General features: G+C 44.0%; 1 protein-coding gene across 3 annotated transcripts in view; it reads left to right on the top strand.

Moving 5' to 3' along the window:
* ACTN1 (actinin alpha 1) overlaps window positions 1-27,466 on the top strand; it is a 238,339-nt gene that overhangs the window by 128,332 nt on the left and 82,541 nt on the right. For all 3 annotated transcript variants that reach the window (XM_086937047.1, XM_086937048.1, XM_086937049.1), the window contains exons 4-6: window positions 23,025-23,111; window positions 24,019-24,106; window positions 26,047-26,125. In XM_086937047.1, the coding sequence (XP_086793173.1) occupies window positions 23,025-23,111; window positions 24,019-24,106; window positions 26,047-26,125 (254 nt within the window). The remainder of the gene's footprint in view (window positions 1-23,024; window positions 23,112-24,018; window positions 24,107-26,046; window positions 26,126-27,466) is intronic.

Raw genomic sequence — 27,466 nt, forward strand, 5'->3', positions numbered from 1 at the left:
CTAGTGGCTGGGTCCGTAATTGTAGTCTTTTTGCTCTTTTTTTTTTTCGTGGCCAAGGCAGGCGCCGACATAACACCATTTGGTGTCCTTCATGACGTCCTGTGGAAGCTCCCACCTTTGGCCGCCACCTTCAGATTCGTTTTTCTGCCGTTGGGTCTGGATCGTTGCCGAAGAGTTCCAGAAAATTCACACACAAGATCAAAATGTAGAGCAAGCACTTCTGTCCAAAATGGCTGTCCCCACGACAAAACAATTTGTATCCAATATGGCTGCCAGACAGCTTGTGCCTTAGAACCACAATGTAGAGGAGGCCCAGTCCGTGTCGGATCACAGACCGAGACAAAGGACACCTAGGAGTGCAAGGGCCGCAGATACCACAGCGCTGTCTGATCAGTGGGAGGATTGCAGAACTGGGGAAGTACGCGAAGGATTGTCCACTCTGCCCCGCCGTGCCTTGTGGAGGGACGGAACGATTAGCATCAAACAAGTGGGGACTCCAAGCGCAACTGTGAACTTAACACAGATCAGTTGTGTCCTCCACAGCCATTGGCAAACACAGTGAGGCATGTTAACCCTCTTCTTAAAGAGTGCGGCTGGACAGACTTTATTGTCGGATAGATAACAATCCTGCATGCTGGTGGTTGTGGTGATCCGTGCATGGAGAGCATTTCTTATTTACCAATTGGCCTTATCTAGAGCTGCCAGAAGCTGGGTAGGTGCAATAGATACATAGAGTAGGAAGCCCTTGAAAACATATGTGTCTGGTGTACACATCATGTAGATGGGTATGTTCTAAACCATTTGAATCCTCTTCTGCTCAAAGATTTGGGCGTCAGGGCCTGCCTCTCTAATTACAAGAAGTCACTTCGGTTGATGGCGCTACAGACCTCAACTTCCCTCCCTCTGCCTCGAGGTCCCTGCCACAACTCCCTATCTCCATTAAAATCCAAGACTTGGTGCTGCTCAAAGCCCTGTGTACATCACACGTTTACCCAAATGATGCATTTTCCTAAGGAGGACAAAACGTCATTCCGTTTTTGTGATTCTTTTTTTTATTTATTTTTTATATATTTGTGATTTATAACTTTTCTTCAAATACATAAATTGATGTGTAAAGAAATGGTTGATCCAATCTTCTTCTTTCTATCAATTATTACTGTGGGCTTCATCAATGGTTTTTGGATGGAGCTGCTGGTCGCCTGTTTTGAGGAACCATACCCTGACGAAGGGCGAGTCCCGAAATGCATTGTGTGTTGTATAATTATGGGTAACTTAAGACCATGGTGTTTATGCAGTGCGATTACCATCACTGTACCATTGATGAAGCCTACAATATTAAAAAGAAGATTGGATCAACCATTTGTTTACACATGAATTTATATACTTGAAGAAAAGTTGTAAATCGCATAGATAAAATATCATCAAAACAGAATTTTGTGAGTGCCAGGTGAGGACGTTTTGTCCTTCTTAAGAAAATGCATCATTTGGGTGGTCTTGATTTTTACGCCTCTTGATCAGAAGGAGATACCCACTGGCACCCTTCAAACTATTTACAAGGACTATATTGAGTCAATCAGGGGTGCAATTGTCTTTTCTTCTATGTCTAGTTTTTACATAACCGGTTTCTCAGCAACTTGTGCAGCCCCTTCTTTAGATTACGTTCCCTCTGTTGCCATCTTGTGGCAGGGATTGGAACTTTGACACAGGAAGTGAAGGCGGAAGGGGCCGGGTCAGGCAGATGATTCCACGGAAAGCCCCGCCTTGAGCTACGAATGGGTGTATTCTCCATAGCGAGACAGCAATCACCCTCAAGAATAGTGGATAATAAGAAGCATGGATGAGCTAGAAACTCCTTATCTTACATCAAAGGTCAGGTTTCTATTTATAATATACCTCTGCCTAAGGTTCCATTTGAATTTCCTTATGACACACCTTGGCCACGTCTGCAGGTGACGCACTAGATGCTCTGCCACGCACCCGGAGCTTCCTGGGTCAGGTTTTGTTCATCAAGGTGGGCGATAAACTAGCATTCACCTGATTCACTGCTCCTTTCTTCCCACCACTGAGGACGATTTGAAAGTTGTGCTCCTCCAGCAAGAGAAAGGAAAGATCTGGGAAATTACTTCACGTTAATTTAGGTTCTTTTTCTGATCAGAAAGAGAACCGAGTGGAGCCATGAAACGCCATCTTGCGATATCCAGTTGGGGACTCACCCGATGAGAAACTGTATCTGAGCTGGAAGGGGGTTGGCTAAAAGCTGCTGTGAGGCCTGGGATTGGCTGTGGGCCGGGTGGATAACCCAGCCTCCCATGGCTTGTGTTTGGTAGTATTGGATTGGTTTTCTTACCTTGAACAATTCCATTCAAACACTCCTAATGAATTTCTAGCAAAAGATGTATTTACCTTTTTCTTCACAGGTGGAGTCTGTGGTACCCTGCGACGGGCCATGCCAGTGCTGACTGATCACATTACCAGATTTAGCTAAAAAAGGAGAACATAAAAAAACATTTTTTTTAATAAAAAGGAGAACATTGGGTGTTTTTCTTTTGGTCACTATGTGCTCAAGAGAGCAGCTCTGCAGATAGTACCTGCTTTCAGCAGGGCACAAGTCCAGAAAAAAGGGGGGGGGGAGAGAGACTGTCACCGTAAGTGACGTCACAACAGGAAGTGACGCCACGAAAGGTGCCAAGCTCCTCGTCCCGGAGAGGGCAAAGAGTTAAGACCAGCTGTTTGGCAGGGGGGGTGGCTTCCCCCCCCCCCTCCCCCCTGGTAAAATAAATGGGGGGATGCCCTCCACCCGCGTGGTACCCCGACTCTAGGCCTGCCTGCTTTGTCAGAAGCAGAAACCGAGAGTTGCTGCTAGTCCCACCCAGCGTGCTTGCGTACAGCCTGCCGGTGGCACTCAGACCGTGCGTGGCTCCCAGTTTTACCAATCTTGCTTTATTGCACTATTGCTCCCCACCATCTGATCCAGACCATTTATTTTTATTAACCTACTACTTTCATTTCTACCTCATCTGCTGGTGGTTGTGTTGTGCACCCACTGCCATTTGCGTGAAACAAAATTATTTTGAGATGTCCGTGCTTAATGTGAGCCGGTGGTTTCTGGTACTCTGCACCGCCGCCTGATTGTCAGCACCGGCTCTAGTGAGAGTCTACCACATGGTGGTGCTGTCTGTTTAATTTTGAACTGAGCACAGCAACCGTGTTTAAGTCCAATAATACAGCCACTCACGCCATTATTATAGCGTTGTGTGGCCTGAAATAGTCTGAATTGTCACATTTGTAAGAGTGAGTGGTTAGGTATTAAGTTGGGACTGTCGTTGTCAGCGCTGGCAGGGGCAGTGTGTGGTGCAAGCTTCGGTGGCCTACCGAGAAGAGCCCGGACACTTCACTTCTTACAAATTAAGCTCGGGATGTTGCTGGTGAACCTTTCCCCCCACACCACTGTCGGTGCTGGACGACTTGATTTTTTTGTTCTTTTCTGAGACTCCTGTTTGGTGCTGGGTCATCTGATTTCACCACTGCCCCTCCTCTCCTCCAGAGTAGGCATGTTTTGATTCCTGAAGCTGGATTGATAGTTTAACGAATGCTAAAACCGGGTAGTTTTTTTCTGAAACGTCTGCACTCTTTTCCTTCCGGAGATGGGGCACAGGGCTCTGGCACTGTGCCCCGGAAGTGGTTTCCAGATCTGCATGCTTTACTCCAAAGGGGCCTGGAGAGTTGCAGCAGGGCTCCGGAATTTAGCACAATGCTCCAGATGTTACCTCCAGAATGTAATGCAGCATTCCAGATGTCGTCTTACGATCAGTATTTACAACAAGGGGTGGTGAGGGACAGAGTCTCTGAATTAAGCAGAAAGCTCTCACCCAGTCAAAAGATCAGGGGTAGATCCAACACCGTTTTTTAGCTCACTGCACCATCCCAGTTTCAGAACCTGGCTGTATGCAAATTAGTCTGTTCCTGTCCCAGTGCACGATGGGAACAGGGCAAACCAAACTACAAAAGCCAATTCTTACACTGGGAAGGAAACAAGCTCCCGGGGACCGGTTTCTGGCATTACAGCCGTCTTCGGCCCGGTTTGCTTGAATCCTGATGGTGCAATGAGCAAGGGTCTCACATCTGAGAATACCCTTCCACGCTTAGGGTGGACAAAAATATTTACAACAAGGGGTGGTGAGGGACAGAGTCTCTGAATTAAGCAGAAAGCTCTCACCCAGTCAAAAGATCAGGGGTAGATCCAACACCGTTTTTTAGCTCACTGCACCATCCCAGTTTCAGAACCTGGCTGTATGCAAATTAGTCTGTTCCTGTCCCAGTGCATGATGGGAACAGGGCAAACCAAACTACAAAAGCCAATTCTTACACTGGGAAGGAAACAAGCTCCCGGGGACCGGTTTCTGGCATTACAGCCGTCTTCGGCCCGGTTTGCTTGAATCCTGATGGTGCAATGAGCAAGGGTCTCACATCTGAGAATACCCTTCCACGCTTAGGGTGGACAAAAATATTTACAACAAGGGGTGGTGAGGGACAGAGTCTCTGAATTAAGCAGAAAGCTCTCACCCAGTCAAAAGATCAGGGGTAGATCCAACACCGTTTTTTAGCTCACTGCACCATCCCAGTTTCAGAACCTGGCTGTATGCAAATTAGTCTGTTCCTGTCCCAGTGCATGATGGGAACAGGGCAAACCAAACTACAAAAGCCAATTCTTACACTGGGAAGGAAACAAGCTCCCGGGGACCGGTTTCTGGCATTACAGCCGTCTTCGGCCCGGTTTGCTTGAATCCTGATGGTGCAATGAGCAAGGGTCTCACATCTGAGAATACCCTTCCACGCTTAGGGTGGACAAAAATATTTACAACAAGGGGTGGTGAGGGACAGAGTCTCTGAATTAAGCAGAAAGCTCTCACCCAGTCAAAAGATCAGGGGTAGATCCAACACCGTTTTACGATCAGGACACAGTAGCCCAGATGTGGCCTCTAGAACTGCTTGCACGTGCGCCAGATCAGGTCCCCAGGTGTTCTCTAGAACTACATACAGAAATCTCGATGAGACTTCAAAAACCTCATACAGTTCTTCACATGAGGATCCCACAGCTGGACACAGGAATGCAGAGATTACTTTCAGAACCACATAAAATACCATTACAATACTGCACAATAAAATGGCTCCAGAAGAGGGCTGCGGCACTGGGAGCAGCTCTGCAAATGTGGCCTTATTGGTACCCGAGCATCTCTTGCCTGGATATGGTGTTGCTGCCCCAGGTAAGCAGAGCTTTCCCTTGCGGGCAGGGTGAGAACCGGAGTATGGCACTGCGTTGTGTCCCGGCCTAGCGCATAAAAGCCTTGGATATTGGGCCTTAAGTTGCTTCCTGGCCTCAGTCCGCTTGCCCCATGTCAAATCTTTTTGAACTGCACGTCATGCACAATGTTTGCATAATGCATCACATGTTTGGCCTGTTTACCTTACTTTATGATGCCTGCCTAATGCCAAGATGACCACAAAATCACCCCATGTGCTGCACTAACTGGCACACTTGCTGATCGGTTCCAAAAAGCGACAGAATGATTATTTTTGAAAGCAGAGCGACACTCAAATATTTTGTTCGGCCATAAAACTCCGACAACTTTTCCTTCAAATGATTACAGGATTTCAGTTTTTGTGTTTTTTATCATTTTGTGCAGCACATTACCAATATCTGTTAATCTTTGGAAACGTGCACAAAATCCTTAAGTTTGGTCCAGTTCCCAGCATGCCTTGCATTGACTCTTGCTTAGGTGGTGGGTGGGGAGGGCGGGAAGACTTATAATGAAATGTTCTTTCAATAGCTGATTTAAACAGGGGCATATGTTGGGTATGATATTTCCGCCTCCATTTAAGTATGTGGGTACAGGTTCACGCACAAGATCACGAGCTACAAAGTAGAACCGGACATCCTAATACCCTTTACCAACATGGCCGCCAACTGATGAACGTGCTCATCCAACATGGCTGCCTCAACAAGCATGCGTCTCACCCATTCAAACGGAACCCGCGGTTTTCATACCGGGATGCAAAATCAAATTCAAGATGGGAAATTAACTGTACTTGCGACAAAGCTGGTAGGCAGTTCCACAATGGGTTTCAATAAGTTTATAACCCCTCCTCCCACACACCCCTCTATTGTCCTATTACTTGCCAATCTAAAGTTCAAATTGTTTGTGCAAACCTAGGGAGATTGAAGAAGCTGCAGGAATGCAATGTCTATAAAAATCGCATCAGGATTATACTCAAGTCTCAGTAAGGGACGGTCAGAGATTGTGAACAAATTCCATAATTAGCTGTTTTATATAGTTTTTTTATGCATAGGTTTTAACAAAGTGAACAATGGCTGGCTGCTCAAATCAAATGGTGTCAAAAAAGGTGCTTCCATGGTGTGTTGTGTCTTGTGTATATAGGGCCATTGTACGTTGCAGGCTTTAGCCAGGCCGTGGTGGTGCTTGCAGGGCACACAGATGCAACGTCCTCTGCCCCCCATGATGTCTCACTTCTTTGATCTAGATGCCTGAATTTAAAAAAATGGCTACCATGTGTTTAATGCTCCAGACCAATTTTGAATTCAGTGGGTAGCAGCTAGCCTTGGTGCCCAACAAAGGGACAGGCTGTGACCTCAGACCTCCACCCCAGGTGTCAGCCTCGTTGCCTGTGAGTTACAGACGTCACATCTGTTAAGGCAGATGTGTGCTTGCCCCTCACTGTAGCAGGGCTGGAGCATTAATGCAGAGGCTGCCTCCGAGGAATTTATATGAGATCTTAATGAGGAGTTTAAAAGCCATTCAATGGAAGAAGACCAGGGTCTGAAGCCAGTGAACCAGGACGAAGTGGTGGCCGCAGCGCCGGGCTGGTAAGTAGCTGGGATTAATGGCCCTTGCGCTGTAACCGGCGGGGGAAGCACTTGTCTCACCGCCTGCGTTAATCTTGCTTATCGCTGATGGAGCGGAAGAAGTGCGCATGCGCGGTGCCCCCGCGCCATTCATTATCATTGATAAAATATCCATGTAATGTTTAAATGAGTTGAAATCTCAGTTGTGCCACCAAATGTAATGACGTCTTTAAGTGTGTGCTCACTGATAACTGAGATATTGATTCTTAATATTGAATGTATTTTCATTCAGTCTTACTTTGATTGAAGTTCTATTTTGCCCATCTATATCCAACCTTTAATAACACTGCAGTGGCATATATGGGCTTGATTATATGTTTTACATGTAGCTTAATGTTTTAAGCTTTTTATGGTAATTTAACTGTTGACTTGTATATATGTTTTCCTGAAGTTTAATGTTGTAAATCACTAATGACTTGGTAAAATATTTTATAAAGCGCTCGGATACCCTAAGCAGGGTCATGTTCGCGCTATAGAAAACACTAAATAAATAAATAGCTTATTTGATTTTACCCAGCGAGAGAGTGCGTGCTTCCAAAGCCTCGCCGGGAAAATGAATAACTGCAAGTCCAGGGTCTGGTGAGCACTAAATGTAGACTTCATGCAGAAGAGCAACTGTCACAACGCAGAGGCAGCTGAAGGCAGGTGCAGTTAGGACCCGCTTTATAATTTAAAATTTCAGCTCGCACATAGACACCGCCCCCCCCCACCCCCCCCAAATCACCATTGATCACCCTAGATCTTTATTTATCTGACTACAGGCATTATTTGTGACCACAAAAACCATTAGACCACCGCGTGTGGTCTAAGGTGTGCAAGATATTGCAAAACCTTTCATCCACGTGCTCCATGAAATAGTGTGAAAAACACTGAACAGGTCATGACATTTCTGGAGTTTATCATAAAGTTTTTCAATCAATCAACAAAGCTTTATTTCGATATTTGATTTATAAAAGCACATTTAGAAATTAAAACGCAATTCATAATAAATACATAAAAAGAGGAATTCATCTAAACTTTTTTTTGTTGTTGCAAACAATAGATAAAAAATATATTAAACTAAAAAAGTTTTTCGTAAGTGTCCTTTCCAGAAGTGGAATCATACCGACTACGGTTATGTTCGCCACCCAGAATAAAGATTGTTTTAGGGGTGAAAATGTCATTTTTCAGCCCCAGTCTGTAGATAAAGGGCCAGTGCACAGCCTGTGAAGCTAGAATCGCCTTAAGATGCAAAGCTATTGTAACAGGCAAGATTCTAGTTTCTTTTGTGAGGCAAAATCTGAAAACGTTCATCGTCAGGATGCCTTTACCAATAAAATAAGTTTAAGTTCCTCTTTTTTGTTTTATTTTCACTTTTTCGGTGGGGGAAAAACTTGGTACACTGGCTTGGTTCTGGAGAATTGTTCCCCTGTTTAGAGGGACATAATTTGAATAGTAATAAGTCCTTCGTTTACACAATGCAGCGGTATGAACTCCTGCAGTTGCATCAGTAGGTTTGTGATTTCACACATCACCAGTTGAGTTCTGCAACTCTCAGTCCTGTTTTTCTAGAACAACTTTTCCACGTTCCTCACCAGCAGCTCGAGGACTTCAGAGGCCCTTTCCCAGCTCAGCTGAGTAAACTCCCTGTGCGCTGCACGTCATTGCGGCTCGCCTCAGAGCCTTCGGTTTTAGATATCTGCCATGGCTAGTGTCAATCGATGGGTACATATCTGATGACATGTGACCAAAATGTACCCGTGTCCATTTCTAAATCCATTCGAGCACCCACAGAGCCTTCAGGAGCAAGGGCAGTAAACGCCCACAGAACAAGAGGTGAGCTCATCACTCTGGAAATTTGGACCTGGTTTCTGCAGACCTTCACACTCCAAGTATTAAAGGATGAAAGTTAGAGGATGCAGGCTGGTCCAGCACGGCTGTGGGTCACTTTTTCTGAGGGACCGAGATGGAAGTAATTCAAGCTCAATGTCCAGATGTAAAAAAAAGCCTTCCTCTTTGAAAGGGGGTGGATTCTGTTTCATTAAAGAAGTTTGCTCTCCAGTCAACTAACTTATTTATTTATTCAGAGTTTTATATAGCGCGAACAAGATCTTTGCAGATATCAGAGCGCTTCACAGAGACGGGGGGTGAGGGGAACAGGAGGGTGACTAAACATAATATTGGGTACAGTATAATATTCAACATAGCTTTCATGTGCTGATAAAATAACAATAAACAGTCAAGTAAACGATAATATAAGACGGTGCAGAGTCTTTGGTTCAACTACAATAGAGATCAGGGGAGCTAGGCTATAAGGATGGCTTATACCACTTTCTAAGAGTTACAGAGAGACAAGGGGTAGGGACATCAAGTTTCAGCAAACTAACGTGTACAATATAGTAATAGGTAGCGAGTGAGTAGTATAATAGGCTCGCAATCAAGTAAGAATTTGATATCATTAGACGTTAGACAGTGAGGTAGCCAATGTTACAAAAGCGGTGCAAAATCTCTGATCCAGCAGCAATAAAGTTCAGGTGAACTTGGCCATAAGCTTGGCTTTCACCTCTTTCTTGAAGAAGGCAGTGGAGGAGATAATCCTCGTTTCGGGAGGGAGTGCATTCCAGATCCTGGGTGCCATTCCTGAAAAGGAGCGTTTGTAAGTTTTTTCCTTCCGGAATCTGCGAGGTTTCAGGAGTAGATTTTTTGTACTTCTATTGGATCTCGACCCTCCTGATATAGTCAACTTTTGAGTCGGGTAGTTGGGTGCCTTGTGGTGTACGGCCGAGTGTGCCATAACAGCAATTTTCAGCTGTATTCTGGCTTCAAAGGGCAGCCAATTCAGTGATTTGTGTCTCTTTCTATCCAAAACTCAGACGCAATAGCGTATAATGAAATAAACCTTGAAAAACTTCTGAAACTAATAACACGAAATCTCCCACAAAGATAAAGGTCTGGATAAGAGGGTCTGGAGTAGTTAATCTTCAGAAAACCTAGCTAATTATTCTGCAGTTTCTAGTAGTGGGACGTGAGAGAAGCATCGACTGCCAGGCCTTGGACTGGGTGAGCATCCCGGTTCTTCAAGGGCTGGAATCACATGTGGTTTTCGGGATCTCCTCGGGCGGTAAATTGACATTGAGAGTCTCGGAACTGGACTGCTGAGTCTGGTGTGAATGCAGCCCTTGGGTGGTTGGACTCCCAGATTAGGCAAAGAATGCAAATAGAAACCTTCAGAAGCGTGTCTGCTTATGTGCTGAAGTAGGCAACTTTGAGAACATAGGCTGGCGCTGGTTCTTCAAAAGACGTGGGTCGGATCCGTTGGAGCGGGTCATTCTCGTTGCTTTGGGAGTGCTTGTGATTGGGTCTGAGTTTGTCCTGAGGGTGTGAGTAGGTGATCACAGCTGCAGAGTGTGAAAGAATCCGTTAATCTGGTTTGCAGCAAAGAAGAAGAAAAAAATGTGTGTATTGACTGATCATTGAGATGAGGTGTACTTAATGAGCTCTGTTTGGTGGAGTCTATCTAAGCCCCTTAACACAAATGTTATGATTTTTTTAAGTTTCTCTTTTCTCTAGTTTGTATTAGTCTACTGCAGGTATGTCCAGGAGGGCAGACTTTCTGGATGTCCATGTAAGATGCATACAGTGAATATAAATGGAGCCCATTTGCACAGTCCAAGGTTATCTGGAAAATCTGGCATAAGTCTGGCCCTCGTGGACTAGGGCTGAGCATTGCAGCGATAAAGCATGTCGCATTTACCACTCAAAACATCCATGGCTTGGCAGTTCGGGCTGGACTGTTCCCATGAGGCACAGGGTCGAGACTGATTTGCATATAGCTGGGTCTGAACTGGGGTGGCGAAGTGAGCTAAAGAACGATGATGGATTCAACCCAGATCTGAGACTGGGGGTGAGTGTTTGAAAAGTTTCAGCGCTCCGTCCATCATCTCCTTGTATTTTTTTTCAAGTATAGTCACATGCCTGATAATCTAGTCCGACTTGTTATGAGGACAAGCTCGTGTGAACCCTTCTGACAAGGATTTGCTCCTTTTGTTCTTTGAATGGGTTCAAATATCTTTTAGGCGCTACTGCTGGTCGATGAGCGCGCCGTTGTTGGCGTTTTTCCCAGGCACACTTGAGTTTGTGGCTGCTGACTTTGAAATAAATACGTCTGATATTGGCTGTGTGGTGAGTCCTTTCTTTTACATCAGTACTTGTTTACACTGTCCAGGACACCACCAATTGAGCTACAACCCACCTTGCCACCCTCTGTCTGTCTAGCCCCCAAACTCCTTTCCCAGACACCTACATACTGTGGACTGGTAACCAGTGGGAAGCCCTGAGACGCCTTCTAAGGCAGTGATATTCAAACTTTTAATGGAGCGACCCCCCCCCCCCCCCCCCAGTATAAAACAAAAATCATTCGGTCCCTCAGAATTTTTCACAATTCTATTAAATTTGCAATCTTTAAATATGTCTAGACTTAAACATTACAGTTGTTATAAACATTACAGTTGTTAAACCTTTTTTAAAAATACAATCACGTACATGATTGCCAAACACACTATTCTGGTTAGCGAGGCCATACTAACGTGTAAATGTATCCACCGTGTGAGTATCAGAAATGATGCGTCTTTTAACCAGAGGCTGGCGACCCCCCCCCCCCCCCCCTCCCTATCAGTTAAGGCCTCGCCCCCCAGTTTGAAGAACCCTGATCTAAGAGGTCTTACTTAATCTCGGTGCACTGATTCCTGATCAACCCTTATAGTTCGCTAAGAACGTCAACCACAAATATATACATTTTAAAAAATGTATTCAGCGCCAGTCTATACCGAAGACACGCATCTTGCGTTATAAAAACACGCAAACAGCCCTTTAACTAAAGAATGTAAACACTGCCCTTCACATAGACGTTTATGCCGAGATTTTATCTTCCTAGGATAATTTGCGGGGATGACCGTTGTTTTTTTTCTTTCACTTCCTCAAAAGGATGAAATTCTGATCGTTGTCAAGCGTGTTATTTTCACCAGGATGAGAAAAGGCTTGAAGTCGGTCTTCGTTATATTACAGTAAAATGCGGGGAAAGCGGGCGTGTATTCCTAATTTTTATGTTTCTGGAAGGTTGGAAACCTGATAGTAGTTTTTCATGTTACCTCTCTGAAGGAAGAAGCTGTGGTTTTCTCTGGTGGTGAATATAAGTGTGACTAGTAAGTAGCTGTGCACATGTTAACGACCTCACACCCACGTCACTATCAGCACTTTGCCAGGATAGTCCGTGTTCTGAATGACACATTCCTTTTAAATAGGACTTAATTGTAACATTTATTGTCGGAATTAAAGATAATTTGCTGTTATGTAACGGACCAATATAATTGTCCACGCAAATCGGCGGTTATTGGCATGTGTATTGTGCGGATCAAATGTGTCTGTCTTCATCTTTATAATTTTGGAGCAGAAGGGCCCGCAGTTGTGAGAACATTCGCAGATGACACGTGGCATTAACTGTGACGCCATTGTTGTAGCTCGAAATACCAATAAGCTGAAATTAGCTGTGGATGCGATCGATACATCTGTGCTGATCAGCAGACCGGCACCATGACCTTGAAGTGCGCGTGCCCCGTGCTGGGTGCGGTGTTTACTATAGCAGACCCGCAAACTTGTACATGTATCAGGGGGCGGGACTTCCCTTGGTGCAGCAGGTGTAGTGGCACCGGGGCCTAGACGCCTAATGGAGTGGGTGGCACGTCGTTCCTTGCACTAAGGCTTATGCCACATTGTCTACGCTACTGCCTTGTATTCTGAATGTTGCCCTTTATGAGACTGACGTTGGTAATGTGGGGGTGAGGGTGTTATTATAGGTGACTACCCGTATAATATCGACCACCCATCACCAAACTGGTAAACCATACACTCCAGCCAAGTCAGCCCTGCGTCCGGAGCACACCCGCTTCGAATGCCCCTTTTCTTCAGTCGCAGTGTGTGATCTTGGGCAGGTGTTCTCAGCACTGATCTGCTGAATGAGCTTCCCTTGCTCGATGCGCGTTGTTCAGCCCGGACGGGTTCACAGCCCAGCTCTGCCCTTGCCCTTCAAGTGGGCCAGCGCCGGCAGCGGGCCCAGCCGGGCCTCGCCCCGTGTCCTGTCGCTCAGCATGCGGCGCAATATGGATTTTCTTTCTTGTTCAAACCGGAAGCGGCGCCGTTCCGCAGGCGAGCATGAGATTGACCTTTGAGAGAGCGCGGCACGTCTCCTCCGATTCCAAACACGGGGCGTTCTGTGCCCAGGAACCGCAGTGAAGGGTTCAAAGCGAGCTCGAGCATGCCACCCCCGCCGCCCCCTCATCCCCGTACCCCATCTCCGTTGTAATGCATCCCTTTATTAAATGTATAGTTGAATGCGTTCATACGGTCTACGCAAAGAAAGCACGTGTGCGTTCCAAGCGGATTTCGTCTGTTCCTTTCTGCTCGTCCTAAGCCGCGAACACACGAACACTTCAGTGTAAACACAGGCCTCATTGTTGACACCTCCTCCTGCTGGGTCAGAAGAACAGAACGTGCTGAAAGTGTGCACTCACGTGTGCATACACACGAGCACCGGGCCACAGTCCCCAGCCAGGAAGCATCAGTCTCTGAGGCCTACGCAGGTCACGTGTGCACACCGGTGCACGGGAGCACAGTACCCTGTGTGAGCAGGCCTCCATATCTGAGATTCAGGCACGGCACGTGTGCACACACAACAGCGAGCATGCTTCAGAACTTGAGATCCAGGCACTTTACGTGCGCACACTCCGTGGCATAGCAATTGCCGAGAAGCTGCAGTATCTGAGATCCAGGCACGTCACGTGCACCCACACTAGTGCACGGGAGCACAGTAAGCAGTGAGCAGGCCTCAGGCACGGCACGTGTGCACACACAACAGCGAGCATGCTTCAGAACTTGAGATCCAGGCACGTCATGTGTGCACACAGGAGGATGGGAACACAGTACTGGGGGTGCTTGGCCTTGGGACTGGTATCTGAGATGATATCCACAAACGTCATGTGTGCACACAGGCGAATGGGAGCACAGTTCTCTGCGAGCAGGCCTCTGTATCTGAGATCCAGGCACGTCATGTGTGCACACAGGCGAATGGGAGCACAGTATTCGGCGAGACGGCCTCGGTATCTGAGATGCACACACGTCATGTGTGCACACAGGCGAATGGGAGCACAGTACTCGGAGAGCCGGCCTCGGTATCGGACAAACGTCATTCCAAATATGGTTATTTCGGAAGCAAGAGGAACAGTGACGTCCAATCAACCCCCCAGTGTCCCACCCTTCTCTGATACACCATCGCTTGTCTGACTGTGATAAACTGAGGGTGAGTGACGAGGACACGACCCAGCCGTCGGTCAGAGACCACCGGCCACATGTCACCTATTTACACCGACCAGTCACCAGTGGAAGTTGTTACCAGGCCTTACTACACAGTATATTGTGACACCACGGGTCCTTCTGTCTGTCTCAAGATTAATCCAGCAGATATCACAAGACTTAATTCTTTCACAATTGAAAGTGAGTTTCTGGTGATTTCACGCTCTGAATACATGGGAGGACCTTGTGTTTGAAGACCTATCTTCCAGAAAGCTCCGTTAGACCGTGTCGCTCGCCTCCTACACCACCAATCCCCCCAGCCCCCCCCCATGCCGGTTGTCTCCTGGTGCACTCACTATTTCCACGAATCCTGCCCTGAGGATTAGTCCGGTGTCTTTAGTGCCAATCCCCAGGTTGCTTGGGGCTTTATATACTACTGGTATCATTCATTAAGCTTTAGTGCGTCTATTTCAGCCATAAATGCACAGATAAACTTGAGCAATACATTCAAACATAATCAATAGCAGCATAGACAATTGCAGTTTCATTTCATTATCGACTCAGTTTACACAGAGGACGCAATAGAAATACAAGGGAATCAATTATGATTAAAAATTAGCATAAAACCTAATTTAAGGTGGAGCATAAAAACATTTCAAGGATGAACAAAACATGTTTTTTTTTAAAAAGGAAAGAGGAACATCCCACTTTAGTGGAGTAAAAATTGTGTCCAAAGAAAGAAATCACTAGCGGCTACATAGCTTCTTTTAACAAAAAAACGTACGAGCTACTGGTATCACTAAACAAATCTTACTGGTAACCACCAGAGAACTATTTCCCCTTCTTTGTCATCCAGTTTTTGCGTAAGATCAGCATCGAATCATCTGTCCCAATGTGTCAATAGCTGTATTGATTTCTTGACGATTTATGTAATTTAGTGAATTATTCCAGCGCCAGTGATTTTACTGCTGGCGGGAGGTGCGGCTGACAATGGAATAAGAGTTGTGGGTCTGAAAATCTTGAATAATTAAAGATCACAAGTTTCCATTGCGGTCTCGGCAAATGGCTGGACTATTAACGCCCGTCCATTAACTGGCTCCAGGATTGATAGGAGGGTCCGCCGTTTCGGGGTAGGGTCAGGGCTTTAATGGAACCGAGGTAGGTCTACAGATGCGCTGTCCTGCTTCCAGGAGCCAACAGTGAGGCCCCTGACATAACAGAGTACGATGAACATGTATTAATTACCAGAGTTCTCATCTCTGCTCCTCTTACTTGATCCTGGACAAGCCACCGAGTTCAGGCGTGCCTCGGAAACTGGGGAGCTCCTGTAAATGGCCTTGTCACCTCAGTCTTAAGCTTTGTATGAATCCAACTGTGGCCGCCCTCTCCTTGGTGCCTCCCTAGCAGTGAGAGTGCCCTTGGACCTTCTCTTTTTCAGTCCGGTGCCCTAGGGGACAGCACTGCTAGGATATAACAACAAGGGCACAACGTGTCCACTTGCCCTAGCAGACCGCACTGCTAACCAGGCGCACACAGTGCTTCGTAAGGATCACAACGTGTCCACTTGCCCTAACAAACCGCTCTGCTATCAGGGCACAAGTCTACAAGCATTTGCCATGCGATCAGTCCAATTGCATTGCAAAGGTTTGTTTAAAACGGAGCGCAGCGACATTTCAAGAACACCGCGCTCGGATTCTTCTTTTTTTTTTTTTTTTTTTTTTTTAATGACTTTAACACCGAGCACGGTGTCCTTGAAGCGGGCGCTGCGCTCAGTGTTAAAATAAATAAATATATAAAGAAACCAAGCGCCATGTCCTTGAAACGGCACCGCGCTCAGATTTAAAATAAACAAAAAAAACAAACCGAGCACAGTGTCCCTGAAGTGGACGCCGCGCTCAACATAAATGTAAAATATAAATATATAAAGTGAGCACTGTGCCACTAGTGGGTGTCATGCTCGTTAAGGTAATAAAAACATACAATTTAGACAGCATAGCGCTACAGCCGCCAATGTCCCCATCAGTGTCCATTTTCCAAATAGTGCATGCGTACCAACTAATTGAAGAGGACCGTGTAACGCCGCAAGTAAACGATCCAGTCCTGATGGGTGGTCCCAAAAAAAGACAGGGAGGTAACAAGGAGGGACCAAGAAGCCTCATTATCAATCGGAAGCCAGCATTTACCATGGACGAGGACTCCAGTCAATCAAAAATCTAGTCGGGGCTTCCACACCACTTCTAAAAAAATAATACCCTAATACAGCATGCTCCGCAAAGCGAGCAGCGCATGCGCTGCAATGCTAGGCGAGACCTAAAAAAAGAAGTTGGGAAACTAACCTAGTTAAACATCATGGCGCGCAACATCACGCCGGACGACATCACACATGGGATCACAGGAATTGACATAATAATAAGTCATCACAAGCCACGCCTTTACAGGTAGTGACATTACAAGAAGTGACATCCGATCTAAAGCCCTCATATATGCGTTTAGCAGGTCTGTCATGTGTACGTTTGAGCGCATTGCGAGGATAATGGCACAGTGAGCTATGGAAGAGATGTCACTGCTACACCTTGCAACCCCGAGTTTTATGTAACAGATCCTGTACATTCATTTACAAACTTATGTCATTTATTGTACATGTAATATGCACGTGTTGATGTAAAGCGCTCTGACACCCTGCTTTGGAATGAGTAGGGCGATACAAGAAAAAATAGTGGTACTTAAATTATTTCAACGCCTACTCGGGGAAGTAAGCTCTATATAAATGGAATTTGCTCTGTGTAAATACTAGGGAAGACCAACACATCTGATATTCTTACACTGCATGCGTATCTCCTAAACAGGGACAGAAAAAAGTGAAATCTAAGTGAACAGCTGCCTTTCTTAAGTAAGTGCTATCCTTTGTTTCCTCTCCGCTTCATTTGCATCTCGATGTGAGACTCACAAAACGAGGCCTGATGACCCTTCAAATTCGGCCTGTGATATGGGCTCAGCAGCTGCCTTAAATAAGAAAGCCCCCTTCCCGCCTCTACGTTGTTGCTTATTGCAGATGGAAAGCAGACAACGTGCAGGCGCTGCTGAAAGTGTTTCCATGGTTGGAAACGACACCAGAGTTCAGCACATTCATCAATGGGGCCCAAATTCAAGGCAGGGTGGGCGGCGTTCACCCTGTGAAAATAGTGGGTGGACACCTTCCACCAGCGTGTACCCTCCGACTCATGCCCACACTGCTAAGGCCGCGAACCAGCCGCACACAATGCAGCGTGAGTACACTAGGTGTCCACTTGCCCTAGCAGACAGCGCTGCAAAGATATAACACCAGGATCACACAGTGGTGCAAATGAGGGTGCAACTCCTGGTCTTCATTGGGTACACAGGGTGGCACGGCTGGCGCACATGGTTACCTGTAGTCTGCCTAAGGGTCTCAGAGCCTTTGCCAAGCAGCGTAGCAAAGCTACGGCTGCCCCAGTGACAATGCACCACAGAGGGGGATGAAACGCGCCAAAGGAAACAGGAGTCTGACCACAGTGTCAGTTGGGCAAGGATTTAGGGTGGTCCGGCCTGACGTCAAGGCGTGATCACTGATCATCCATTGGCTGCCATTTACACGTTATTCTTTGCAAGGTTAAAAAATATTTGAGGATCCGGCACCGAGCGGTAAGAGTATGTGCCATGTGGGACCCTGGCACACACCAACCTGCAAAACCTGTCTTAAACTTTTTATAAAGAGGAAATTTATCTGAGGGCCTGGAAAGATATGCGGTCCAGCCAATCACCCCTCTCTACTGACTGAGAGCACAAGGCTGTGGATGTCTTGCAAGAGAGTATTTCGTTCAAAATGGAGGCACTCGCACCCTCTCCAGTGCAGCCAGTCTCCCTTATCGTAAGCGACTAACATCCATGCACCTGTTTCTTGTGTTCTATTTCCTACAGCGGAGGATGGTCAAGGGAACCACGCCATCAGCCCTGTTCTGATTGCCAGATACTCAATGGAGAAGGAGTACTGTTTCCTCACCTGTCTCTTTGCTGGCTACTGTTTGTAGTATTTCTGCACAAGCTGGAGGTCCCAGTTCAGCGCTGCTCAGATTGAAGATTCTTAATTCCTTGATTTATGAGGGTTTCTGTGAAAGATGGTGGTGATATGTAACGTTGCAGTTGCTCCCCCATTGCATCGGGTCCATTGCATCATGGGACATCAAATCAAACAGTATGGTACGAGTTGCATACTTGGGTGGGGATCTCTTTCTGAGACAATGTAATGTATCCTGATGTAGTGGTGATGAGATATTGGTCCACTTTCTATGGACTATGCATTGGATGCAGTCACTCTTTGTGCAACATCGAGGTCTTGGGCGTAATGGGGCAAAAAGCCATTTCTGTAGACTTGCATGAACGTGTCGGCGAGACCGCTGCACCTAAGGATTCAAGACTTATTCCAGCTGGAAATACCAAAATCAGAAGTTTTCTGGCATTGAAAGAATCTTTCATTGGTCCCCAACCAACCCCTGGATCTCTCTCCATCCCTTTCCTAGAACCCATCCAAATTTCTTTAAAACACTTGCTTTCCACCTACAACTGAATGTTTCTCGATTTTAAGACTTCTCAGGTTGCCCTCTTGTTCCTTTATACCAGCTTCAGGTTGCCCTCTTGTTCCTTTATACCAGCTTCAGGTTGCCCTCTTGTTCCTTTATACCAGCTTCAGGTTGCCCTCTTGTTCCTTTATACCAGCTTCAGGTTGCCCTCTTGTTCCTTTATACCAGCGTCTAACTTGCAGAAGTTTCTTAAGTGTAACTTGTATTCTCTTCTTTGTCTTGAGAATGTTTCTTCCTTAGGAGAGCGCACCACAGCCATTCATGTGCAGCCGTGCTCTTCGACCATGTTGAATGAATATATCATTTTTAAGGTAGAATGGGCGGAAGGTGGTTTTCTGTTTATTGCCCTCCATGATGGTGCAGGTAGGATGCCTTGGGCCCTAGCACACCCTAGAAGAAGGGGCCCTGTGCTATCTGGCTGCACAGACAAACACAGCCGTAGTTGGATCTAGCTGTGCTATTGATGGCTGCTCTCTGCGTATTATATGGAAGAAAATGGTGGCGGAGTAGCACTTACTATTGGCATGATAATGGATTGGCTCTTTATTATCAGTTTATGAACACCATATATACAACCAATTCCAGGTTATAGCAAAGTATTTATTCTGTAAAGATGTGATAACTTATTATAATTCAAGTGGGTAATCAAGTACTTTCTTGTTTTTTGAACTAGAAATGCCTCACGATTACATTTATCAATTGTAAAGTTACACCATTTTTCTGAGCAAATAACCAGTTACTCAAACACATGAATTCTTCATCAAATATTCTAAGGGTTGACACCCCCCTAACCTGCGTTTACACTGAGGGTACACAAATATATCCTGACCTTAAATCTGCACATATAAATGTCCTTATTAAATCAGAACAAAACAGACTATCTTCTTTTAGTCCTTCAATTACTCTTCACAATTATATTCCACACTTGGTCCTAGCCAACACGTTTCGTCTTTCTTGGTGTCAACCACAGACTTAGTCAGGGCTAGAATATCACAAAACAAATAAACATTACATCATAGCTCAAACATAAGTTTGAACTTAAATACATAGTAAAAAGTCCACCAAATCCAAACCTGACACCCAAATAATAGTGGGCGCGATTTTCAAAAACTGGCTGAAGAGTGTAAAAAAATAACAACTGAAAAAGAGAAGGAGAAATAAAGTGGCACATGCAGATAAAGGGAAACAGTCGTTAAAGTGCAAAAATAGTAACACGCCACCAATATCTATTGCATTATCCTACCGCATTTGTGACGCAAGAAAAAGTTTAAAACATAATATATACGATAGAGGAGCTAGTGCATCAGAAACCAGAAAAAGTTATGAGTGTCCCATGTGGGACTGAGGGGCTAATGTAAACAAAGATTCGCCTATTTCTAATATGGGACTCTGTTTCTAACAAAAGCGAGCAGTTAGTATATAGCGATAATAAAAAGTTCTCAAACGTCGCGTATCTGTCGGGAGAATAACATAGTAGTCAACAAGAGTCTATCCTCTCCACAGCGAGGGGGCCGTGTCAAAGATCCAGTAGTAAGCAGTATTATAACTCACTTGTTGGGGCACAGTAATCAGGAGTGTAACCTCTCCATAGTGGTCTTCAATACCAAAGCCCTAGAACATCAATCTGTACGGGTTAGGAAAACGTTAATTCTCAAAGTTTGTGTTTGTGTTTGTGTGTGTGTGTGTCTAAATTTCCATGGAGTCAGCTTGCTTTTTAAGACTAAATTTCGTAACTATTTACTAATTTAGCCAGTAAGCATAAATTAATTGTATGTATTGATGAAATTCAGCAACTTGTACAGCATCAAGAAAGTCTTTCGTCCAGTTCTATTGATCTTATGGGTCATGTGATGAGTCACATGGTACTAGTGCACTTTAAATGTTTGTTTGTACTTGAAAACTTTATTCGTGATCAAGCCTGCTGGGTCAGGTGAAACGCGTAGAAAGCGGCAATAAATGAAATATATTTTTCACCACATTGGCGTCGTCTCCTCTGCATATCCTGTGTCGAGGTTGAGTTTTATATATATATATATATATAATCATGTGCGAGCTCAAGTTAAAAAATGACTTCATCCTCATTCATTAAGAGGAAACTCTCACTTAATCGTTATTGAGCTACACTCTGGGTCAGTTCTCAAAGTACCCTCTATTGTGCCGATATGCCGAAGTTCGTCTAACGTGCGTGTGTGTAGGTCAAAAATCATTATTTGATCAAACATGAGCGATGAACCAGAAACCGGGCCACATTCTCAATCGCAACACCAGAAACCTATGTGGTAATAACATCCCTCACTCAAGAATAAATGATGCATTTACTAAGTGCAATCCATAAAGTCAGTACAAGTCGGACATTGAATACTATTTCTTACTGGCAATTGCACTCGAGTCGAGAGTGTTCTCTCATCAAAGATCCATATTAGGTCGAAAAAATAAAAATAGTACAGCGTTGCCTAGGAAAGCTATGACTTGACGCTCACCTCTATCCTCATCGATGTTTCTTCATGTGAGGAACCGGCGTGTTGCACAGGCGCCATCATTTTCCCACCCTCTTATAGTGAGTGATATGCACCATTTAGAAAGAGGACTTACGACGCATTAGTAAAACGGACGCCATATTATATTTGGTAAATCGCATAAAACATCAGTAATAACGTTAGTGGTGTGCTCTGTAGCACAGTACATCACAAGTAAACACTTGTTGACACCAAGAAAGACGAAACACGTGTTGGCTAGGACCAAGTTTGGAATATAAATGAAGGACTAAAAAGAAGATCGTCTGTTTTGTTCTGATTTAATAAGGACATTTATATGTGCAGATTTAAGCTCAGGATATATTTGTGTATTGTCTATAAGGTAGAGAATTTTCCCTACTGTTTGGTTGATGGTGGATGACCATTACCTTATCCTTTGAGCTATTTTGGGAGAGCTTTCTTACTGTTTTTCTACTCAGTGCAATTGTCACCCAGTCATTTGGTCACTATTGTATTATTTACACTGAGGGTAAGTCAAATGTTCTAAGAATTGACACTGCCAATCAGCGTTTACACTGCAACCAAGTCAGATTGTATAAGGATTGACACCTCCGCCCTGCGTTTACATTGAGAGTAACTCAAATGTTGTAAGGATTGATGCCGCCACCCGATGTATACACCAAGAGTAAGTCAAATATTCTAAGGACTGACACCGCCCCTCGGCATTTACACTGAGACCAAGACAGATTTTTTAAGGGTTACCACCGTGCGGTGTTTACACTTGAGTAACCCAAATATTTTAGGATTGACACTGCCAACTGGCGTTTACACTGAGAGTAAGTTAAATATTCTAAGGACTGACACCGCCCCTCGGCATTTACACTGAGAGGAAGTCAATCCTCTCCAGATACCATCTACTTCCAGTACCGGCAGATGGTTGAATCTAATTCCCACCAATCTAAGAGTTATAAGGCGGCATTTTAATATTCTGTCTTGTAAGAAATTGGGCCGACCAGTCAAATATGCTAAGTATCCATTGTTAATTTTATTATATGACTAAGACCAGTGATCATCTTGGCTTAACAGATGGCAAATATTATATCCAATGGTCCTCTTAAAGAATTTTTCTTGATACTATTATAAATACCAGTTTCAAGAGAACAGTTTTAAGAAGTCCGCTACCTCTATTTGCGAACATTTCACAATAGATGTGCAAGGTTTCACGGGCCAACAAGTGGGTGTGATCACACATGTATGTGCGTTCACACATTCCTGATGGGCTTCTTTGATCCACTGTTCAGGTGTTCAGGTTCCCTGGATTCCTACTCGGTACCACGCACTGTGACGCAAGATGACCTATAAGTGGAACAGCGTTCTTTCTTGCTTTGAGAAGGTCTGCTAGAGGACTATAGTCCAGATCTCGGAGGAGGAGTAGTGGTTGTTCAAGATGCGGTGGCAGGAAAGACCTGATCTCAACTGGCCAATAGTTATTTCCTCTATTCAAAATGTAGAGTCCTTACAAAAGTTGCTTAGAAAAAAAACATATTAAAAATGAAATTGATTTCTTTACACTTCCTTTAATGTTTACTGGTGTCCTTGGCTTGGAATCATGTGGAGAAGCATGTGGAATTGCTTTTTCTCTTGTATAGTCTAGTAGAGTTTAACATCCCTCGACCCGCCCGCTAACACTTGTACATTCTCCATATGCAGAAATCGTCGATGGTAACGCTAAGATGACACTCGGAATGATCTGGACCATAATTCTACGCTTCGCCATCCAAGATATCTCTGTAGAAGGTAAGTCCTTTTACGACTTTCTTTCCACTGTCATCGAACATTAGCCTTGGTGGTTAATTCTTCCTTTGAAAGTTGAAGATGTACCATTTACCGCTTTCTTTCCATGGTCTTCAAACATCATTCTTGGAGCTTTATTCTTCCTATGAAAGTTGACGCTGTTCCATTCAGATTGGCCAGCAGATCCCCCCCCCCCCCCCCCCCCCCCCCCCACCGTTTCGGCGCTTCCTGCTGATGGCGGAGGTGCTCTCCTTGGAACCATCCTCCCAGAAGGCGACTTCATGGGAGGGATAATGAGTGGAAGCCCACCTATCACTTGTAATGCCTGCTGCGGGTACAGACTCAAGTGCTTGCCGGCTTATTTTGACTGTGATTTGACAGCCTTCCGAACAGAAGTGCACTGTAAGGTCAGTTGTAGACCTGGGTGGGTACACACAAAGGAGTGGATGGCACATGGGTTGGATCGTGGAAACACAAACTTTAAAAGCGTGCTTTACACGGAAAAATAAAACGTAAACCGAAAAAAAGCATGGTCATGTATTTACATCATGCATTCTAATGGGTAACTGAGTCGATGCGTGTCACAGTATAGTGCATAGTGCAAAGAACTAAGTGCACAATCTTGATGACCTTGCATGGTGCAAATAGTATCACAATCCTTTAGAGAATAGTATATACCATGTAAAAAGCACCGGCCGCTTCCAAGGTCCTTACCTCCGCATTAGTTTGTTCCAAAGCCATGCGCTTCTTTTGGATAAACCCGGAATCCTTCGGGGTCCTATGTTTGTGAGTCAGGCTCCTCTTTGTGAAAATGGAGATCCATCAATACAGAATACTGAAATTTTGATTTAAATGTGGATTAGAGTGAGACAATGTGTGACTTTTGCTCTCTGCCTCTTTCTCTATACAGAAACATCAGCCAAAGAGGGTTTGCTCTTGTGGTGTCAGAGGAAGACCGCCCCCTACAAGAATGTTAACATCCAGAACTTCCATATAAGGTATGGGTAGGCCCAACATGCCCGGCCACCAATGAAAACCCCACTTTTGTTTTTTCTTTTTTTTAATTTCAAATACTTTATTGAATTTTTTCAACAATATACCAACATAACCAAAAAGACCAGTTTGGAGTAATGTACAAGCTTAATAAGTGTGCTAAAATAACAAAATTAAAACCTTAAGATAAGATTGGTGTATGAGGTGAATTGGCCTTTTAAGAGGTGGTAGGGAGAGGATGCTGTTGTCTTGCGTTTATTTTTGCACTTCCCAAGCAGTAGTCCAGTTATTTGACCATCATTACCCCAATTAAAGGCCCCCGGTAACGCACAGCAAGGGAGAATTTGTGGAACACCCAAAAAAAACAGTACCGTCACAGGGGGATCAGTTGTTTTCATGAGCTTGCCATCTAAAGGCTCTGAGGAGGGTTGATCAAGACACAGGAAATGGAGTCGGAAGCAGGAATAAAAGAATCCTTTGAACATTTTTCTGTTTAGCAAAGAAAAAAAAAATGGTCAGATCAAAGCCGAACGGAGTGTTTGAGTTTGAATAGTTGGTTGTAGTTCAAGGAAACATTCAAGCATGTAAGAAAACCCTCATCGCCATACATCAATGCATTACATTCTGCTTTGATGAAGTGCATTGAACGCATACTTGTTGGCACTTTAAAATATTAAATATTTCCCTCATAGGAGAACCTAACGCATTTTTAAAATATGTGGTGAAGTGTATTCGAGACATACATGCTACTAATGACAAATATTTCCCCAGTAAGCAACGTCAATGACTTTGGATGTTCTCTGATATTATACTTGGGAAAAGACTTGAAATGAAACCCTTGAGATTCATGAAATGAACTAACTGTTGAACATTTTTGATTTTACACCTGAAAATGTCACCATGGGAATTGTTTAGCTGTGTGTGTATGTGTATATATATATATATATATATATATATATATATATATATATATATATATGTGTGTGTATATATATGTGTGTGTATATATATGTGTGTGTATATATATGTGTGTGTATATATGTGTGTGTGTGTATATATATGTGTGTGTATATATGTGTGTGTGTGTATATATGTGTGTGTGTGTATATATGTGTGTGTGTGTATATATATGTGTGTGTGTATATATATGTGTGTGTGTATATATATGTGTGTGTGTATATATATGTGTGTGTGTGTATATATATGTGTGTGTGTATATATGTGTGTGTATATGTGTGTGTGTGTGTATATATGTGTGTGTATATATGTGTGTATATATATATGTGTGTGTATATGTGTATGTGTATATGTATATGTGTATATGTATGTATATATGTGTGTATGTATGTATATATGTGTATATGTATGTGTATATATATGTGTATATGTGTGTATGTATATATGTATATATATATTTGTGTTTGGTACAAAATATTCATTCAACAATGTTTACACACCTTCATTAGAAAATTATTGTTTGACACATAAAACTCAACAAATTGGTTCCTTTATGCCCTTGGATCAAAAATATTGACATGGAAAATAATCATCTAGCTTGCCCTACTTTACATTTTCTTATCTTCAACATTAAACATACTCGAGCAATGTGTGACATCATTAAAAACATTCATAAGATTTCTAATAGAACATCAACAGAATTGTTTTTGCCTTCTTTCACATAGCCGTAGCCTTCATCAGGAGTTAATCAGTGTTTAACAGAACTCATTTTATCAAGTTTCTAAATGTTAGTGGTAAAAATGTGTTCATATGCATCTTTTATAAATAAAGAGCAAAGAAACTAATACCAAACTTGCGTATCGCAATTATAAGCTGACACCACACCATGCGGATGCTGCACAAAACCACCCACTTTCATATAGGATAACGAGTCCCTTCTGGCCACATGTGACACTATGAACTTAAAGCTTGCTTTGTGTCCCCACAGCTGGAAGGATGGCCTTGGCTTCTGCGCCCTCATTCACAGACACCGACCAGAGCTCATAGACTATGGAAAGTTAAGAAAGGTAAAGCCAGGTTTTTTACCTAACATTTTTGCGTTTCTAAATGGTGATAATTTGACTTTTCTTGGCTTTTCAGTAATGTAGGGTATGGTTCTCGAATTCACAGGTGTTTCGTAGACTGCGCTATTATGTTCCTGTGTTGCTACCCTGGCTTATTCTTCTTTTTTTCAGAGTTGTGGGGAAAAAGCGGCCAAAGGGGGTTGCACTCATGCACAATAAAGATTGTGTCTATAGGGGAAACTGAGGCATTTAAGAATAAAATAGTCCGTGTCTTAAAGGGTAAGGCGGGGGACGCTACTGTGGTAAGATGGCACTCCTATTCCCACAGTGATATGACGCATCAATTGCATCATACAACTTTTAGAGCCCTTCAAAATAGTTGAGGACCACCCCCTGAAACATTCAGCTCTCTGCTAGCAGTTTAATGTGCTTGAAGTTGACCCAAAAGCATAACTCTGACTGCAGGAGGATGATCAGACTTTGAAGCAGCACCTGTAACTATCAGGGTCAGTGATGTCATTAAAGTAATGCATCATTCTAAATTTCCATACTGACCTCTCACGTCATTATGTAGTCGAAAGAATAGTTGATGATCCAAAATTCGCTAATTCTATAGCATAAAACTTTGCCCTGGTGTGTCTGAAAGCAACAATGTTCCATTTGGGAGTTCAGTCTCCAGATGCACCCACCGTATGTTGTATTTCTGGAACTTCATTGAGGATAAAACTCAACCCTTAATGTGCCATGTTTTCGCTCATGGTGCTGGCTGACCCAGATTCTCATTAGCAGCCATCGAATCCAGTCTCCAGTCGCAGCTCGCGTGGTGTCGGAGGAAAAACACCTGACCACATTGTCCTGATCTTGTTCAAACGTCCCTTCTACTCGAAGTCCACATTACCTTAAAGGTTTTCTGCGTTACCTATGGAGCTTGAAACAACTAGGATACCCAAAAGAAACTTGATTGATAAATGGTGACCTCAAATACAAAGAGTGTATCCTTGAAAATACCATGGAAGAATTGAGGAAATACCACGATTATATGAAAAGCTGAGATATACGGGCAATGTAAAAACTAGCTTGTACAAGAAGGCCTTTTTTAATTCTAATTTCCCAACTCAACATAACATGAAGTGAGAGAAATTAAATACAACATTTTAGTTGCTACTTATTCCCCCTATTCTTTTTTTGGAAAAGAGAAATAAACAGCTACGGTGTATGAAAAGGCTTTTCTTACTCCTTGCCCTAGGCGTAAATGCAGAGTTTTGTGCACTTTCCTGTATGTAGTGCATTAGTGGCCCAGGGATGTAATTAGAAGTGAGGGAAAAGATGAAAGTCATAGCGATT

Source organism: Lissotriton vulgaris, chromosome 9 (assembly GCF_964263255.1).
Source record: "Lissotriton vulgaris chromosome 9, aLisVul1.2, whole genome shotgun sequence".
Taxonomy (NCBI): Eukaryota; Metazoa; Chordata; class Amphibia; order Caudata; family Salamandridae; genus Lissotriton; species Lissotriton vulgaris.